At 46.4% G+C, this 19,777-nt stretch overlaps 1 protein-coding gene across 1 annotated transcript in view; it reads left to right on the top strand.

Annotated features, from left to right (window-relative positions):
- The window catches only part of SLC38A7 (solute carrier family 38 member 7), a 220,110-nt gene extending 200,679 nt beyond the window's left edge, over window positions 1-19,431 (top strand). Inside the window, exons 10-11 of the mRNA XM_069654672.1 lie at window positions 4,595-4,649; window positions 5,503-19,431. Coding sequence (XP_069510773.1) covers window positions 4,595-4,649; window positions 5,503-5,605 — 158 coding nt within the window. The 3' untranslated portion in view covers window positions 5,606-19,431. The remainder of the gene's footprint in view (window positions 1-4,594; window positions 4,650-5,502) is intronic.
- The last annotated feature ends 346 nt before the right edge of the window (window positions 19,432-19,777 follow it).

Here is a 19,777-nt window from a genome sequence, read left to right as displayed (position 1 = left end):
TGGATCCGACAGTGTGTACAGAACTCTGCCACTCGACGCGGGTCACCATCATACTTCATCGGAGTAGTGTAAGCCATGGAGTTCTCAGGTGGTGTAGCTGGTTGTGTGGGATTAGCCAAACTCCGGTCCAACGCTTGTCTAAGGGTGTTCTCCTGGCGGAGGGTGGTTATTTCAAGACGCATGGCACGCATTTCTTCGCAAAGTTCCTGCATGTCGTCCATGTCGAGACTGGAGGAAAGGCGTCTCAATCTGTTAAACGAGTCTTCACGAGATCGCTGGTTACCTTTTCTTCCTGTAGACCATGGAGTTGAGGTTGCCAGTATGTCGGTGTATCTATTGCCGATGAATGGGTAGCGTGAGAAATTAGCCCAATCCCCTCCTGACGATATATGACAGGATGGCACTGGACCAACTCCCAACGCCACGGGTGGCACTTCTCAGTATTTGCGTGACGTCGGGACAGTGTTTCCACTGGCTGAGAAGGCTTGATGAAGACACCGATGATATCGGAAGCTGAACTCAGGAACATCCAAGAAGGCAGCAAGGCACAGGTACCGGCAGGGCACAAGACAGGCAAAGGAGAAAGGACTGCAAGGACAAGCAGGACAGACAGGGAAATCCCACTTTCGTAGAGAGTTAATCTAGGAACCCAGACAGGACCTCCCCTACCCTAAACCAGGAGGCAGGCAAAGACCCAGCAGAACAGGGAAGCAAGGGTTAGGAGGACCAAGGAGCAAGAAGAGGACAAGGAGAAGAGGCTGGGCTAGGCAGGATAAGGCAAGGCAGGGAACTGGAGGGCTGAGGCACGAGCGCCAGGACTCCAGCAGCGCATACACAGTAACAACCGCGTTGAGACGCGTTGTCCCTGTGCATGCGGTGCTCTTTTAAGGCCCGGGATCAAAGCGAGGCTTGGAACGCATGTTCCGACACTGCGCATGCGCGGGACGTCGAATACTGACGATCCGCGCATGCGCAGATCCTCGCAAGATGGCGGCGTCCACGGAGCCTATCCGGACCGCGGGTCGGCGTGAGGAAAGACGCCACCGCGGGGTACAGCCTCCATGAAGGAGGAGACCGCTGCGGCCGTGGACCCGGGACCCCAGGACAGGTAAGTGGCGCCCGCGAGGGAGCGCGCGGCGTGACAATGGGAGACACACACCTCCAAGATCAGAGCCTAGTACAGGATCTGTGATAATGTCCAAATGGATCAAATCCTTGACAGTTACTGCTATACCGCCTCCTACAATGTTTTCCTTTCTATGTAGAAGATTGTATATGCCTTTGTTACTGGATTGCTTCGAATGGAGCCTGACTTGGAAGTGAACCAGATTTCTTTAAGCCAAAGGCGGTCAGGCTTATTTGATTCCACTAGTCGTGGATCTCTGTGTGGTGTTTTACTGCAGATCGAGTATTGATTAATGCTTCGATTACTTACCGGTAATCTTCATTACTCCTGGTTTTACTCTTCCTCGTCACAGTAGTCGCATATGAGGCTCTGCCTCTCCCACAGGAACTTTTTTTTTCTCCAGAGGTATAAACCTCCTACTTACCCACAATATACCCGTACATAGCAAGCCTGTACAGATACTGGGTTCTTCCACATCACGGGAGGGTGCGGAGGGTCGGCAGTACTGTCACGAGGAAGAATAGGACTAGCAGTAATGAAGATAATCTGAGCATTACTTCCACGTCACTCTTCCTCGTCCCAGTACTCGCCTATGAGGTATACCCAAGCCAAATCAAGTGGAAGTGCCCGAAGGAAAGCAGGAAGCAAGAGGACACCCAGGAATCAATGCAAAAACACCAGGTTTATTGAGCAATTGAACAACAGAACATAGCAGCTGTGCCATGGACAGCACCCCCGCACCAAAAGAACCATCGATACAATCGCCCACATTAAGCCTGTAATGTGTAATAAAGGTATTCGGGTCCACACAGGGTAGCGGCCCTGCAAATCTCATGTAATGGAACACCCTGGGCATCTGCCAGGAAGCAGCCATACCCCTGGTAGAACGACCCTGCACACCCAAATGGACAGAAAAACCAGAGGCCAACTGCCACTTCCCCCCATAGAGTAGGAATGGCTATGGTATCCACCCTGGTAAGCCTCTCACCATATGCTGAGAGGGATCCCTATCCCCTTCCCTCTTGACAAGGTCAGTTTACTGATCTTCTCACACTGGTTGCATCGGATTTGGAAGCTATATTGCAGGTGTTGGCCTTCACAAGTAGCCGGCTGCGCGCCAAAAGGGGGAGGCTGGGATTTAAGTCCTGTGACACTACAGCATGTTATTTATCTCCATAACGAAAATATAGTTCTTGTCCTTTCTAGTTTTTGTTTCTAGTGGCACATCTGGAGCCATTGGATGGAATGTTATTGCACTGGTACATGGACTTGATGGTGATGTCTGGATGAGGCATAAGCACACACATTTAAACAAGAGGACTCTTTGATTTTTGTTTTGCTTCGGTCCCTCTGCCCGTCAAACTCTAGATCACACTTTTGTAGGGACTAAATGGTATACCTTCATCAAAATCATACTGATACAAGTAGGTGTTATAAAAGTTAAGCTCACCAGTTATTTGCATGAAGGGCAATAGTTTAATGAAAGGGTGGCAAAACCCAAGTGCCGGGGCAAATAACAGATTTCTAAAGCGGAAATGAGTGGGGCACATGTAAGCATTATTGCGCTGGTTTGGAAAACGTCTTACAATGTTATGCAAATTAATGTAATTGCATTTTTTATTTAAATGTAGAACTTCTTAGACCAATGCGACAATAATGGAATATATTCACATAATTTCTGTTAACAGACACGAACACAATTGACAACAACTCCAGAATTTGAAGGGATGTGCAAAAGGTTCTGTGACATAGCTGGACCTAAAATTCCTATTTCCAACAACCTCTGGCTCGGGGCTGCGAGGAAGAAAATTGACGCTATATTCAGTAAACATCTACATGCATGTTTCCGCCCTTGAATCTCATCAAAGTTTGAGAGTCTTTTTGGGTTGCAAACAGTTTCAATTTGTGGGTCACAGACTGGTTTTGCCGATCACTTGCCTTTTTGGTGTTCATAAAAAGATAACCATGCTTCTGATATGGTGGTTTTGTCCCTCGGATTCATATTTGACAATAGCCTTTTGCACTGGTAAGAAACGTGGAATACCTCTGCCCATGTATTGCACTTTCCTCGAACCATGCATAGAGCTGTTTTCTTTTACTGACTATGGCGCTCCAACATTAGCTGCAGTAGCAGGATGGCGCAAATCTCAATCATTAATATGTTGAAACAAAGCTGTAAAGCGGCTTTTTTCAATTCAGCAAAGGACCGACCGCCGATGTTGGCACCATCTTGTTCTGAAAAAAAATAGCCAGTCAACAGGAATGCTATAAAAAGCTACATAGAAAGTAAATTTATCATTGCCATTGTTTTGTTATGTTCAAATATTTGTATACTGCGCCCATCACCACCTCTGTGGTCTTAGTGTTGAGGGTTCTCCAGAGATCAGAAGCAGAGCAGGTTTTGGAGGTACAAGAAGTGAACCCAATATTAGGACACAGACATATGGATAAGGTGGTGGAACCCAGGTATCAGGAGGAGGTGTGGACATCAGGGACCTGCAGTGACAGGGAAACAGTCGCATCAGGCAAAGAGAGGACTGGAAGATGAAAGTGAAGATCCAAACAGGAAGGAGATGGTGCAGGACTCAGATAGCGAAAGTAGAAAGTTTCCAGCAGGCCAAGTAAGCCGTAGGCCGGCCCAGGTGGCAGGAGGAGGAACAAGATTGGGACAGGCAGGTTATGGTCAGTTGAGAGAGGCGAAGGAGAAGTAGTGAAGGGTACACAACTGGCCCAGGAACCCCTCTCTAGATCTCCCTGCTGACCACTGACCAGCCTACTTGCATAACCTAGTACCAATGTTTGCTGTGGGGAGCAGGATAATTTGGGGCGGGGGTTCTCATATTTTGGGTTATTGGCATGTACAGCTTGATCTCTTATTGTATTGCCACTAGCACCTTTGCATATATCCCATCTTGCACCCTAAACACATGTCCTCTCTCTCTCACCTCTGCTTACATCTTTTTCCCCGTTCTCATCCTGCATTGCATACCCTTGCTCTCGCTTGTTCACAATTCCTGCTCATCCTTGCTCGCACCCTCTCTGTGGCATCCTCCCTTGATTGCACTGTCACTTTCGCGCCCTATTCTCATCTTCTCACTCCCCTACACCTCCTGTTGCATCCTTCCTCGCACTTTTGCTGTCTTCCCCTTGCTACCCTAATGCCTCTAACCTCAAACTTTAATGGACAATTTTATTATTTCCTTGGGGATGCTAGTCGATATGTCAGCCACCTCGGAAAGAGGGCGGCCAATGTGCATTTTTTTGGGGTATACCTTAATTTTGCTGGTCACACTAAAACCCATACCCTTGACTCTGAGTCTTCAATTATGACCAGCAATGCACTAGGAACTGGGGAAATGAGAAATGAATTCTAGTTATTGGGAGGTACATGGTGTTACAATGGCAGTGACTGTATAACCTTAGCTCCTGCAGTACATGAAGCAGATATTCCATTTTATTTCTTTTCAGGGTTGTGTCTTATTCAAGCAAAGCTGTCTGAAATTCAGGCGAATAACCCAAGGCGGTAAGGGCCGGCATTTTCAATTCTACCCAACCGATGTTCACAGTTTTGCACTGTTATGATTTTGGTCCAATAATGGGCAATCCCGTCAGTGCACCTCAAAGAGGGCATCACAAGTCACTGCGATGCTGACCTGCATCCATTACATCACATTACTGAAATCTGGCACAGCCCTGCTGATGATACCACCACCCCTACCAACAGCAAGATCGAGAGAAGTAATCCTGACCTGCACCTCTGTTCTTTTAGTGCTGATAACTTGCAGCTTTGCAAATTCACCTAATGGGTCCCCTGTAACACTTGTACTACCAGCTCTCACAGCCCCGCAATTGTTCTTCAGTCCCCTTATTCTAGTATGCAAACTCTCAAAGCTTTGTAAATGTACCTTTACTCCAGACCAGCAGTAGCAGTGCTGTTATGCTGTCACTTGCCACAGCTTTGTTGATGGCCCACAGTATTGAATGAGATCATCTAAGCCACTCCAGCATTGACACTGTTCAACCATATAAATGATCATACCTCCTGCCTGTTGCTCACCTGACGTTCTAGTCCAGCGACCGCTTGCAGCTCTCAACTAGAACCAGCTGCCCCCCTCCTATTCTGACCTCGTCCAAGTTGTCATATTCACCTAAATCCTGACGCACGGATCCTCCCCTGTTCTGCTACTGCAGAGTCTCACTGCTCTGCTGTTCCACCCCCTTCCTGGGCTTTTGCACCACCTAATATTCCAGTACCCAGACACCATTTAATTCAGATCATTCGCATTATCCTATCATCACTCCAATGGTATTGCACCAGTACTCCCTATGTTAAGCAGTGCAGTCTTACCCATTCTCTCCTTGTTTCTACTCCTTAGGTGGTGGGCCATGGTTGGATATGGTGTGCTGCTAGTGGTGCTGGGAGCTTTCATCTTTGGACAGACTACGACCAACGCCATCCTTGTGGACCTGAGTGGCTGATTCTTGTGAGCCATTGTGTTATGTGGAAGGGGAAACGTAACCATCTGCTCAAGTCTGTCCTGCCGGACAGGGATAGATTGGATGAGCACTTGTACGATTCTCTGTAATATCCCCTCACTGACTTGAGTTCAGTGGCTGTACAGATCTCTCCTTTCCTGTTCCAATCCTTTGCAGCTGTTGAGCAGTAACCAAAAATATTGTGGGCCAGTGCAATCACACTGTCATAGCATGACTCCGTGCAGCCATCTGCTATCGATCACCAGTGGTACACACCAGATGATGCCTTCTGAGGATGCAACCTACCCAGACCTCTATTTCCCCCACAGAAGTTCTATGCCGGCTGAAGGGTTACAGGTGCATACGTTCTACAGATACTGTTGCAGAGTTGAAGGTGTTTATTGTTTACGGGTCAGAGACTGCAAGGTTGCCGACTGGCCCCCATGTCCACAGGAGCTCCTTTGTCCAAGCCTGGCATTTTAGCCGGAAGGTCTTTGCTTCCGGGAATTAAGGGACACCATGACGGAACGTAAAAAATATAACTCACAACATACGAAATGGACTGGATAAAAGTGATCCTGCATTCATGGAGCTCATTGTTGATTGTGAGCCTGGTGTGTACACACAGGTGGCCTCAGCACTGCCCACACTGATATCAGGAGGATATTTCAGTGAGCAGTTTTTCTCCTCTGTGTGGTGGAAGTAAGAGCGAGACAGTGTAATCCTGCATTCCAAATTTGGTTGACTGACTGTACTCATGCGAAGCCTATGAATTCCTTCTCTCCAGTTTTTCTCTTGTCACTTACATTCCGTTTCTTTCTTCTCTCCCCCATCCTTCCTTTCCTCCCCTAATTTCAGGTGTTCCTTCCCTGTCTCGCCACATCTTCCTTCTCTCCCCTGTCCTCCTATGTATATATGTTGTTTCCCTCGGTTCTCCACCTCCTTCACTCTTTCACACTTTGCTCCCTTGGTCTACATCAAGCCCTCTACCTTTCCTTCCTTGGCTTTCTTCTTCCCTCCCCCTCGCAGTCCACCCTGACCTTCCTTTCTCCTCACTTAACCTTCCCTCCTTAAGGCACATTATTCACCTATTTAACTTTAAGTAATGCAATACGGTGATTAATCTGCTCATCTTCCTCTTGTAAAGCTTTAACACAATTGCACCCTTCACATATCTTCTGACAAATCAACAGTAGTATGTGCACCACAGTGTACCCAATTCTCTGCAAATCACTTGTGCACACGCGGTGGGAGGCAGGCCTGCAGATAACCAGAGTACTGAAAATCCGTACTTGCCACCGATAGGATGAGTTGCACCCACCTTGCAGGTCTTTGAAGCAACCTGTATCATAAAGACACAAGGCACTAGAGTCCTAGAAAGACAAAATAAGGTCCCAATGTAAGCATGGTCTTAAAATCACTTTGGATTTGAAAGCAGTGAAGGAAAGTCAAGCTGGGACCAGCCACACATCTGTTCGCTGCTCGACTTCAACATTGTTATGGTTTGAAACCGGGCAACAAATGCCAGGTTGTACTTCAACTGTTGTATGCCTCTTACCAACAGATATAGATTGTGATGATGGCTCTAACTGTAGCATGGTGGGGCACTGCAGTGCCCCTCCCCTCTTAAATGGTTGTACAACAAATTATATAGTTTACCTGCGATCATTAACGTGATGTTAAAAAGCTGCAATTCCATGTGCAACAAACCCTGAATATTGGCTCAACAATGCAAACATTTATGAAGTGAAACTTCTATTTTGGGCCCTCTCTTCAGTGCCTTTTATGATCTAAATCTTTTGTTGTGTCGTGACTGACAAGACGCTGGGCCTACTGGCCCCAACTTGAACCCAGCAGTGCAACTCTTGCTACCCCTCTACGCTTGCCTTTCCTTAACCGTTCTTTATCGCTGGGCAGTGAGACTAGCACTTTAGGTGAAAACGCTGATGTTAGGAATGTGTGGGGCAGACCAATACTACCAACAATGTTCTCTTATGTCTGGAGCCCTTCCTCCCCCTTATACATCTCACTCGTTCAGTCTTCATGATTGATAGGACTAGACCATTTGCCCCAGCTTACGTGCCACACAGCTTTGTGCAACATTCCCACCTCACACACTTTTTTCTTCTTCCAGGGATTGAGTACATTCTGCTCTTTTTAATCAGACAATTTGTCCTTATACTTATAGGTTTTTGACCAGGTTACCCAACTTCCCCTGCCCACCCCACCCCTCCTGTCCTGTAGTTGATGGCTTCACTCTAACACTTCCTAGAGATTTGGTTCAAAGAAGTGTACTCCTGGGTCCTCCGATCTCACCATATAAAATTCGTACTCAAAAGAGGAGCAAACACCGGGCAAGAAGCAACACTGTTTATTACAGCTGGGCGAGCACAAATTGAACAGAACAGTGGACTGGAACTGATTGATAACAGCTGACATCTGCACATACAGCGAACATTAGTTTTATAGTTAAGATTAAGAAACTGTTGCAGCTCAAACTCTTCATATTTTGTCATGGTTCCCAATAAACTCATTGGTTAGACTACGTTCCCAACTCATCGCCTCCCAATGTGGCACCACATCCATTCTCACCCCTCCCGAGAACAATTTGCTGTTAGTAAATTAACATTTGTGCTGACCGCCATATTTTTATTATGCTACCCTTGGTCAGCACCATTGCGGAAGGAACACGAGACACCCTGCTTCTGGTGGGGAGGGAGACATTCACACAGTATCTGCTAGATATCGGCCTTCGCAAACCTTGTAGTGGATCCTGTGAAGCCGGCCACCTCCCATCAAAACGTATAATTTTGATTGTTCCTCCCAGGAACACCACTCCGCCCTGTTTCCCCTTCCTATGGCTACCTGCCGATAGGCACTTGTGGCCATGCGAATGGTGCTGTGGCTCAAGTCCACTTTCCCTTTACCTCTCAGTGCCCGCAGGATTGGCTTGCCGCCCTGTCATTACATCACCCAGTGTTGTTTTAGCTACTTCAGTCTTGCCTGGGACGTGCAGCTTGAGCTCTGTCTCCCTCCTCCCTGGCCCGCGGGATGTTGATCATGTGTTTAGAGCCAGGTTCCCCGGGCAGGAGCCATCCTGGGGCCATCCCTGCTGAATGTGTTTACCTGGGTTATTTTTCCCTATCTGGTGCTAATCATCGAAAGGTCCCTTGAGCCGATGGTACACACAATGCATTCCTACCCCCGTGTTTCCCCGCAAGGTCTTCTTTCATGGTGTGACTGCAGTTTGTTTGTGTTCCTGTGTTTCTCCCCCTTGGAGTGTACCCCGTCCCCCCTTGCTTACTTCTGAAGGTGGTAAGTGTGCCCCCCTATCTGGTGGTGAATTTGCACCTTTAATACATTCTCCCTCTTTGATCACTCTTTCGATCGACATCTCCTTCCCGCCCGTTTCCTCACCCTTTTCCTTGCGCACCCACACCTGTGTGACGCTATTGAGGTCCCCTTCTTCTTCGTACCTTTCTAGGTATTTTCCAAATACTCATATCTTTGTCCCATCAGGTGAGCACTCGTCCCAAAATGCTGAATAGTTTTCTAAGTCTTGTGGGGGCGCTGTATAAATTAACTCTACATCCTCCTCACTCTCATTCACACTTGGAGGCTTCTCACCTAACACTGTACCAAGCCCAAGTTTATTTGCTGACATTATGTAACATGTTTTTCTTTGGTGACATTTGCACCAGCCGATGACCTCTGGCCGATACAGACGGCGACGAGCATCACGATGAGCAAAGGGACAGTTATTTTGAACATCACTGCCAGCCAATCCGGGACCCAGGCGAATAGTGCGTCCAGGCAGGTGCTTGACGTGATGTCTTGTCTCTTTTATCATTCTTTCATGTATGGTCCGTATCTCCTCAACAGCATCTGTAAGTGTTCCATTGGTTGCATTGTTAACAGGTGTTGCTGTGCAACATGTGCTCCCGATCTTGTTTCACACACCGTCATAAGGTCCAATACATAGCGATTTTGCAGGGCCATTAGGCGCAAAGCTCAGAGCTCTTCTCACACTGCGAGTCCTTTTCCGGTTGCATTAGCCAATTGGAGCAGCTCCTAACGTGTTATCTGAAGCCATTTTGCGTTAGCTGCTGCTCGCACCCCGGGTAGTAGGAGTGAGCTGAAAAACTTAGACGCTTTGCTGAGCAATCTCAAATGGGGTGGAATAGCATCCAAGCTCTGGGTGGATTCTGCTGATATATACATTACTCGCTCTCTTTTTCCTTGTCATCTTAAGTTGTTCACCTGGTGTCTCCTTTGGCCCTCTTGAATTTCTGAGTGGATAGCTTATTGAATGGCACCAAATCTGCATGGGGAACCACCAATGCAGGGCTGTTGAGTCACCAGTGCACAGACTCCTCCCCAATCTGATGGCTGCTGGGCATACGCTCTTGTCCCACAGGTCCACCATATGTCCATCACTGCCATGGTTCCTTTCTGCAACAGGGCGATGCTAATAATCCTCTCACAGCCGGTGTTCATCCACAGCGCTACTGTCCTGTTTGCTCTGAAACACAAAGAATACTGTGTGAGCGCTTTTATGTAGACTGGGCGATGTTGTTCATCTATCCATGTTAAGGCATGTATTCCATGTTTCCTACACTCTGTAGAAAGTGTACTGAGTTTTCTCTACTCTCTTCCTCCGTCTAACTGCATATCAACAAATCGTTAAACGTACTGAATCACTGTGCTTGGCATTTGTGCATTGCACAGGTCCATCTGGTTCACCATGTTAAAAATGCTAGGTGACTCGCAGTAGCCTTGAGGCAGACAATGGTGCTCAAATCTGGTTCTGCGATACGTGAACACTGTCAAGTATCTTGAGTCTGGGTGCAAGGAAATAGAAAAAAGCCTTTCTTCAAGTCAATTACTGTGAAGTACTTCGCCTTTGTCGGGATTTTGCACAATATTGTGGCAGGGTTGGGGACCAAGGGAAATTCTGCTTCAACCACATTGTTTAGAGGGAGCAGATCCTGGATGAAGCGCCATGACCGACCCTTTGATTGGCGATGAGGTCTGGATGAGGACCTGTTGCCATGTGCATGTGCCATGCCATGTGTCCCATCTGCTTATCTGGACAATGGGTATTGTTTTACACGGGGCAATTGTGCCCCTTCTTTTAGTTTTATCTTCACTGCCCCCACTCCTTTCAGTACCCCTACATCATGAGGCCCCTTGGTACATAATTTCTCTGGTACTTTTATGAGATCGTCTTCTGTGTGTTTGTTTCCTTTATCCACTAGCTGCGTTAGTCTGAGTACCAGTTTTTCCATTCCTTGAACTGGACAGGGAATCTGTATCTGAAACACCATCTATGCCTCTTCCTCATTGGAGAACAATTGTTCATCCGATACTCCTGTTATTGTCAGTGTAGGGTCTATGCATAGCTCTGTGCGCCATTTCATTTTGTCATTGTAAGGCCAACAGAGGATCACCATGTCTTTGCGTATCACTACCTCCTCTAGTTGTAAAATGACTGTTGTCCCCTTCATGTCATCCTTCTGGTACTATGGTCTGAACAGAAATTCTGAGGCCTATCGGAAAACCTTCCCTTGTATCCCCAGGACCCACCCTAGCAGGATCTCAACCCCATACAGGATCATGCTTGGGTACAAGGGCTATGCTTGCAGGGTGCTCTGTGATGTGTGCCGATAAGAGGAGTGCGCCCACGCGTGTGTAATAAATGCCTGGCGTGGTGCACACCACCCTTTTCTCCGTGAATGATATGTTGCATTTAGTTTGCAGAGCAAGTCTCTGCCTAGTATATTCATAGGGGTGTCTTTGGAATACAGTGATGGTGCTACAATGTATTACGTCCCTATTGTTAGTGGTAAATCTTTTGTAACTGGAACCGCCGTAACCACCGCCCCAGAGAAGCCCTGCGTGCCCATCACCTTGTCTGATAATTGGAATTCCCCCTCCCTGATCCAAGATTTGGTTGCTCATGTATCTATTAGAAAAGAACATTTTCTTGGTCCTAGTTTCACTGCTACCTCGGGTTCCTCTTCAGGGTCATCAGTTACTGCTAGCACTGGAGACACTCTGGCTTTCTATGGGCCCCCCAATTTTTGCATGTCACTTGGTGGGAAAGGGAAAGGATTTTCCCCTACAACGCTGACCCCGGTATAGTGGGGCTCCACGTTCTGTCCTAGCACCACTGAAATCCCTGCCACCACTGCTGGAGGTTGTCACTGCTGGTGCTGCTATCCCACCATCCATTGTCCCTCCTTATAGCTGTGCCCCACCCTGCTCTGTGTGGCTCTGTGCTTGTTGTGATTGCACTGGAAGAAGCTGCATCTGCTGCCACTGCGGCTGTACTGTACCAAACCCCTGTTGCTGCCTGTACCTGGGCTTGCTGCACGAAAGGGCTGGTGCGCACCAGGTGCCCCATGTTCTGGCATATATAACACGGTCCGAAGACCCTGTACCCTGAACCTCTATATCCCCCTCTATCTCGTTGTGGGTACCATCTTCCCATAGGAAAACATCCCCTGTGCATGTAATTCCCTTATGGTCGGCTTCCCCATTATGGTGTGTATTGCGGCTGCATGTAGCTCCCTTGTTGCGGTATGTTCCCCACGGGAAACCCTCCCTGTGGTGCGGGCATCACTCCTGCGGCGTCTGGCACGAGCATTGCCCCTTCCATTGTGTATTTAGCCAGTTTCTTTTGCACCAGTTTGTTTTCTGCCTTGGCAGCATTTTCTGCCGCCTGTCTCGCACTTTCTTGTTTTCGTTTGCAATAATGTACTATCGTTGCCTGTATTTCTGGCCAGTCCTTGGCTTCAATGCCCACAATCTTATCTAATGATGCCTGTACTTCCATCAGATGTCCCTTTATCAGTATGAGATAGAACAAGGGTATGCATTCATCCCAGGACCTTCACGTCTCTGCTGGGTCATCGCTTTTCATTTTATGAGCCATTACCGTCCCTAGGTCGTAACTGTCGGGATACATACTTCATAGAACCTCCCAGATGTGAAAACCTCTTTTTTTAACAAGTCCCCCCCCACCCTCTAAGTGGCCTGTTCTTTTAGAACACTGCTCAGTTGGGCAAATGATCTGAGCTACGCACGGTGCTAATCCCCAAGGAACCGCCACAGCCCAACATTGAGGTGCCCTCATGACTCAGCAGTGGGTAATTATCCATAACGCAGCAGCTGCCTTGTACCAATCACAAGATTCTGCTGCTTAATACCACAGGTGACCCTTAGTTGCTAGACCAGAGCTGTCGAAGCCTAGCACCACATTGCCTCGTCTTCATAGTACCTAAGTGAAACTGTACATGTCGGAATTACAGCATCAGCATGTTGATGCCTTACCTTACTGGGTAAGGATTCCTCTTTCACAATGTCGTAACCATGTGGATCCACTCGTATGGCAAAAATACTGTGGGCTCTGCAACTCACACAACATCGATGTGCAAATGATGGACTCTATGAGGTTACTTTCTAGACGGACATTAATGGCCCCTCATACATCCAGTGCAGCTCTTTCAGCTGGCTGTGCCATTTTATTTCCTTCTGCATGTTGATATACTGGAAATTGAGTTTTATGAGGAGCTGGCCTCTGCCCCAGTGCAAGGTTTTCAACAGAAATTTCTTGTTTCTGCTGGATCCTTGGGATCTGACTCTTCTCCCTTTGGACCCTGAGGACTTTGGGGACTGAGAGATAAGAGGAGAAAGCAAGGCTAGTTTGCTTGATGTTTGCTCACAAGACCCCATCTTTGGAATTTCTGAGCAGCTAGGATATTCTGGTCATGTCCAACTAAGCTCCAGAATTGTGGGTCACTTCGGGCTCTGCGCCACCGAGCTCTTATACTTTGGACACTGTGCTTGGAAGGATGTGGGGGAGTGTTGCAAAGGAGGCTGGTCCCTGAGTACGAACTTAGAGTCCTCATCAAGTGACACTGATGATCACGTATTTTATTTTCCTGTAGACGTGCCATAAGTGGTTCAACCTGAGCAGGCCATATGCAGAAAAGATTGGTTGGCCTTCACTCCTGGCCCAGCCATCTACTTTTGAAACTCATATTCCATCTCTTCTGTCTTTGGTTGGCACCTCCCATTTTACTTTAGAGGTGGGTGATAAGTCAGGGGCATTAGAGGTTATGGTTCCTTCAACTCCTGCAGTGATAGCTAAACGTTCACTACCCTCAGCAGGTACCTTTTCAAGATGGGAATCGAAATAAGACGCATTCACCCCACTATAGAGTTTGACATACTGATAGGTTTGTGGCAGTCGAGGCCTCAAATGCACTATGGTGGGGAGATTTGGCCCTTGTTCTGCCAGGTTGGAAGTGTCAGAACTCATCCATGCTCGTGCAGAATTCTCCCCTCCCCAAAATAGTTAATGACTTCCTTGATTGGCAAGGTTTCATATGGCAGCTGTGCAGATCTAATTGTTCCATTAATGGAATCAAGAGAAGGACCTCCAATCCCATTAACCCCTAATGTCCCTGCAATTCAGACAAAGCCTTTCTTTTTGTAGTCTGTGGTCATTGGTCAGACGGTGGGGTACCATAATGCTTTCAACCCCCAAATTCTACATTATGGTGCTGGATGTCCAAGAACAGGCTTCTTTAAACACATTGTTTGGAGCTCCTTTTTGAAGGTATCCTGAAGGCCTTACCTTTTGTCTGCTAAACTTAACATTTGTTCAAATGAACAGCATGACTACTAGGTGTTGGACCGCCCTGGGTGCTAGATGCCTATCCAGGGTCAGAACCACATTAAAATAAAACCACTCTCATGACCGCTCATTTGGCTGCAGTTCAGAATCCACAGTGAGATTGGCTTTGTAGGGTAGACCATTCCCCTCACGAGCCGTCAACTTCACAAGTCTCTTCACTGCAGCCTTGTGCCATGGGAGCTTTTTGGCTTTGCAGGACAACTCCAAACGCCCCACACGATTCATGGAGAAGTATGGTTTTTCTGAAGGGCCACACTCATTATTTATCTTTTTGGACAAAGCTGTTCCTTTGTGCCTTTCCAACAATCTTGCGATTGATCAGTGGCTCACAAGTGGCTGATTAGGCTTGTTGTTTTGGATCCAGTTTCGACTGTCAAATATTCTGTTGATGTAGCCAAGGGATGCTTTTCTAGCGATAGAGGGAGAAGCAGATGCTTACCTCTATGCTTAATCAACAGCAGACTTGTGGTGCTTTGAAACACAATTCTGTTGTATAAAGCGCCTTACAAATGATCAATAAAATAAAAAGAAATAAATACCTGGCCTATTGTTGTTTGGGCATTTCAGAGGATGAGTCAACCTTCCTTGTTTAGGGTGGGAGGGAGGTATGCCAGACGTTAGTACAAGGGCATATGGCTTAAATGCTGCCAATGGCCATTGGTCAGACAGTGTAAAACACTGCTATGGCCCTATTAAAACATTTGTTTTGTTTGTTGTTCCCTCCTGGGATTCAGGCTGATTTGTGTAGATTAGGAACCTGCTTTGGTCAGCAGAAAACTGTTTCGGGGTGGCCTGGTTGGTCCAGATTAAAGTTTAGAATAGGAGTCACAACATTGTGAAACTTACATTAAGGATTCCCTTATAGGTCCTGTATATATCGGCCATTGTGTTCTGAAGAAACACACAGGGTTATTCTTTTTCATGCAGAATTAAGTGATTACGCTACATTATGATGGGCGTCTGCATCCTTACCTGCCTTTAAGGTGTAGCCACCCCGCCTTGCAATTGAATACTGTTAGCATGGTTTTGATTCATGATCACATTGCTTTCTGTGACACTGGCCTGTTGTCATGGAGGTGTCCTTTTCAGTGGCTATTAAGTCAGCTGGTGAATTTGACAAGCTTCAGGCCTTTGTGGTCCATTAAATGTATCCCTTTTTTTATCACAGGCCAGACTTTAAAATGAATCAGTAATTATTGTCCTACAATCTCTGGAACACCCACAATAGAGAAAACTGCATTTATGCTTTGATAAAGCAGTTGAATTCTTCCAGTCGATGGCTCATTGCCTACTGTAACCTTTAACCAGTAAAAGAGTTACTTACGACAAGAACCACATCACTGGCGTTTGCGGGACATATCCCTATTGAGGTGGTCTGCTACACCCCATAACCTCTGAAATGTGTCAGTTCGAGGTCCCCTTCAAAGTGGATGCTTGGTTAGGCCATGTTAAAGAATATGTTAATATATTTTTAAATCATTTTATTGTCCATTACAAACAAAAAACACAACTTGTGAACTCAAAGAAGGCAACAACAGCCATGAATTTTAAATACACCATCCTCTTTCTTGACCTCAGATAAGGAAAGTAATGCCGTAGCAAGATGTCTGTGGGTGGGAGGTAGGGAAAGGCAATGGGAAATAATGCTGGGCCAAGGAATGGGTGACAATGCAAAATCGGTGGGGGTGAAAGCGGTGGGGATAAAAGCGAGTGGGAAAGTGTAGATACAAACCCTGGCCACTCGATTCCTCTAAGTGAAGGCAACCAAGGATCTTGAAAGCCACCTGACAGAACAGCCGCCTCCCCACTATTGCATTATTGCTATCGGACAACTGCCAAAATCTTAGGTGAGAGTTTGTAATGGTTAGAAAGGAAGAGACGGCAATGTTAAAGTGCTGTCTTAATGATGGGGCAATGCTGGCCCTGCCCCTCGCAAACTGCTTTTCTGTGAAAACACCTTTAGCTTCACAGGATACATCACTGATTGCACATCTCCAGCCAACAAGTATTTGCCGAGCACCAGTTTTTTACCCCGTTTTTTCATGAATGTTTCTTGGATCTACTAAAAGAAGTATCCTCTGTTCTTCCGACTCCATCGTTCGGATGGTCTCCACAGCCTTCTGTAACATATCCTCTTTCGTCTTTGGCTATATCGGAACCAACACCACCATTCCTCTGGCTGGTGCACTCAATGTTTTTGGCATGCCTGATGGGAGCCAAAACACTTGATGGAACAGGAACTTATCACCTTGCCCACCCAAAGTCTTGTCCAAAAAGTCCTTCAGAGTTGCACACAAACAAGATTGTTGTATAGCTGTGGTAACTCCCATAAAACACTTGTTTGCTGCGCCCCATAAAATCTCAGTGGCCTCCAATTTATTGTCCAGGGGAACATCACCCCCACAATCTTATTATTGATCTCCATTGTGCCTTGGTACATGGGTTTCGTTCCATTCTCCTCCACCTGGTGCAGTTGGGACCCCATAGCACTCGGGTCCTGTTCAGACCTCTTGAAACTAACTACTTCTTGGGTAACTGGGTGCTCCACCTTCACTGGCATATTTTGAAGCGCTGATATCGCTGTCATTACCTCCTTGAACTCTCTTCCACTGTCAGTGTTTAAAGGCTGCAAACCCACTCCTCCAGCAGTGCCATTCACGATGTGCGGGGCAGAGAGTCCCTCCTCTCTCTTTTGATCCTTCATTGCATCAGTACGTTAACCCTAGTAGTCATTACTCTTACTCTGGTCGCTGGGCCAGCAGTGCAGGCAGGTCCTCCTCACCCAAAGGTAGCCCCTCCCAAGTTAGTCTTCTCCCTGACCCCCACCCATATGAATAGCAAATGTTTCTAATGTTCTCGCGGGCCAGTTCTGGTGGCCCCTGTTATGCCAACGATTTCAAGGTGGATCCATTGGCGTGGGGACAGTGACGGGCTTAGGAAGTGGGAGCACTATTCACTGCCTTTCACCTCCATGGGCTCTCTTACTGACCCATATAATTTAAAGGGAAGGGCTCTCTCCATCTCTCTGTGTGAGTCTCTTTATTAATTCTCTACTGCTTCTTCCCCCATCTTGGTTCCCCTATTGTCAGCTCTGCTCTCCACACTGACTCCTCATGTGCCACTGGCATGCACGGTGAAAGCCATGTGGTACCAATCATCTTCAGACTCCTTTTCAGCTCATTGCTAGTCCCCGAGCCCTATGAACGGCTCATGACCTGAAACATCCCTTGTGTGACTGAGATGATGGAAGGAGCGGCCATCTTGTGTGCCACTTGGCCCCAACCCAGAAAAATATTTTGAATGAATTGCTGCTGAGAATGTTCACATTTCCCATGCCCATGGAAGGAACGGGATATGAAATTGTAAACCTGATAGGTTCCTCCCCTAAAGACCTCTTGACAGTTGGTCCTACTGTTCTTCCTCCTTGCCACTTTCGTCATTTTGCCTACACACATTAGTTCTTGCCTTTTATAAACATATGAATACCATCCAAGAAGGAAGGAGAGAAAAGGTGGGGTGGAGAGAAATGCAGGCATAAGAGGGTTAGCGACAGAAGTAGCCAATCCAGTCTCTAAAAGAGAGCGGGTATAGGAAAAAAGGTGACACTGAAGAACTACGAAGTTACGGTTGTGACGTTATAGACACAGAGCTTGCATGAACAGGATTTTTATTTGTTTGACCCTTTTTCCATTTTCTGGTTGGGCCTTATCGAATTGCAGCTAGTAGTAGTAGTAGTAGTAGCATGAACTATATCTCCAGGGCGTAGCCTGGGGAAGACCTCTACGATGACACTAAGGAATTGAAGGGACAGACTTGCCTGGCAGATGCCATTCTCCCAGGCAGTCATGCATAAAGAAGGGAAAGCAATTCTTCTAAAGTATGTTGATTGAAACTCATCAAATGTATCCTTAGTCAGGACAGCTACTCACATTTAGAGGAGAAAATATCTGAAATGCCAAAAACACCACAAGTAGGCTGCCCTACTCAAATGGCCACCGCAGTCAATATTGTTTACTTCATGCTGGATATTAAATCCTGAGGCTAGCTCTACTGCGAACGAAAGACACAAATGTATAGTTCTAAACAAATCGCTCACAAAAACCTCTGTGGTGTTTTCTGGTTTTTCAGATTGAAAACTGACATACTGAGTGATAAAAAAGGGACCGAAAAGCATGGGAGTTACCTTTATTCAATTCAAATCGCTGTGATAAATTGTTTATGTACTGCAGTGATAAAGACCAAAGAAGGACAACAAATATTGGGGTGATCTTTACTGTAAACAGTTTGATATAGTATTACGAAAGGGATAGGAATGAATGGGGTGTTCTTTTTTTTCATGCGGTGATGCAAACTTAATGTTATTTTTTTAATGTTTTATCATAACATTTTCTTTGCTCTTACTGGTTTTATAATGCAGGGATGACGTTTACTACAAACATTGAGGGCTTGTGGGAGCAGATATGTCTAGGCAGCTCAAGTTTGTAAAACTGATTTCGAGAAGACAAGATTAAAAAACGGCAAAGGCTATTCTAAAAATAAAATAAAACAAATCTTGCATGCTTGTTTTTAGTTTTAATAAATTCATCTGTAGTAGGGGTTATTTTGATTGTTTTTCAGGGAAATGTACTTGTGTCCCGTGTAGGGGTCAAATTTATATCTACGCGTTTAAGGGATCCATGGTATTTCTTGGGGGAGGGAGGGTGGACTTGAGCTGTCTGCATGTCAAGGATGGGGTGGAGGGACAACCCGAGGTGGCTTCCCTGTTCATGGCAGTGCAATCTGCGACAGCCCAAAAAGCACAAGATTTGTTTACAAGCAATGCAGCTGTGGTAAATGTTTATGTGGGTGGTTTGTGAATGGGTTGAGGCCAGCCCTGCCATTTTGTCTCTTGCAGATGGCAGGAGTTGAGCCGTGGGGCAGGGTATAGACTGGGCAGGAAATGCCACTACTAATCCTTCCTTGGATGAGAACACAGAGCACTGCAGCCATCAGCTCTGTGCACCACTGCCGCCAGTACATGGAGAGAACACTACTAACCGAAAGGTCCTGTAAAATACCTCGTTTTGCTGTCTTTTTAATTATGTTAATTTTGTTTACACTAATAAAGTACATTGAGACTTCTAAACACAGTTGCATTATTGTGTTTGTTGATTTTCCATTTATGGCACAGCGAATGGTAATGGAATAATGCAAAATGAGCGAATGGCCTCAGCTGGGGACATCCACTGCAGTATTAGGCTTGTAAATATAAAAAGGGCACTTACCCAGTACTCTCATCTAGTTATTCTAATCAGAAAAGCAAACCTAGAAATGTTAAATTGCTCATTAATCCTTGTGCATTAATCCTTGTGCAATCCCACAATATTAGTGCCAATAATGTAGCTTCATAGACAGAGGGAGAGATGTCATTATCACAGGATAATGGCCCACTCCCAAGGTATGGGCCGAAATTAAGCTGAGGGTCATATGTT

Source organism: Ambystoma mexicanum, chromosome 1p (genome assembly GCF_040938575.1).
Source record: "Ambystoma mexicanum isolate Mex_15411 chromosome 1p, UKY_AmexF1_1, whole genome shotgun sequence".
Lineage (NCBI taxonomy): Eukaryota > Metazoa > Chordata > Amphibia > Caudata > Ambystomatidae > Ambystoma > Ambystoma mexicanum.
The sequence above is the reverse complement of the archived record's forward strand: the minus strand, read 5'-3'. Positions and strand labels throughout refer to the sequence as shown.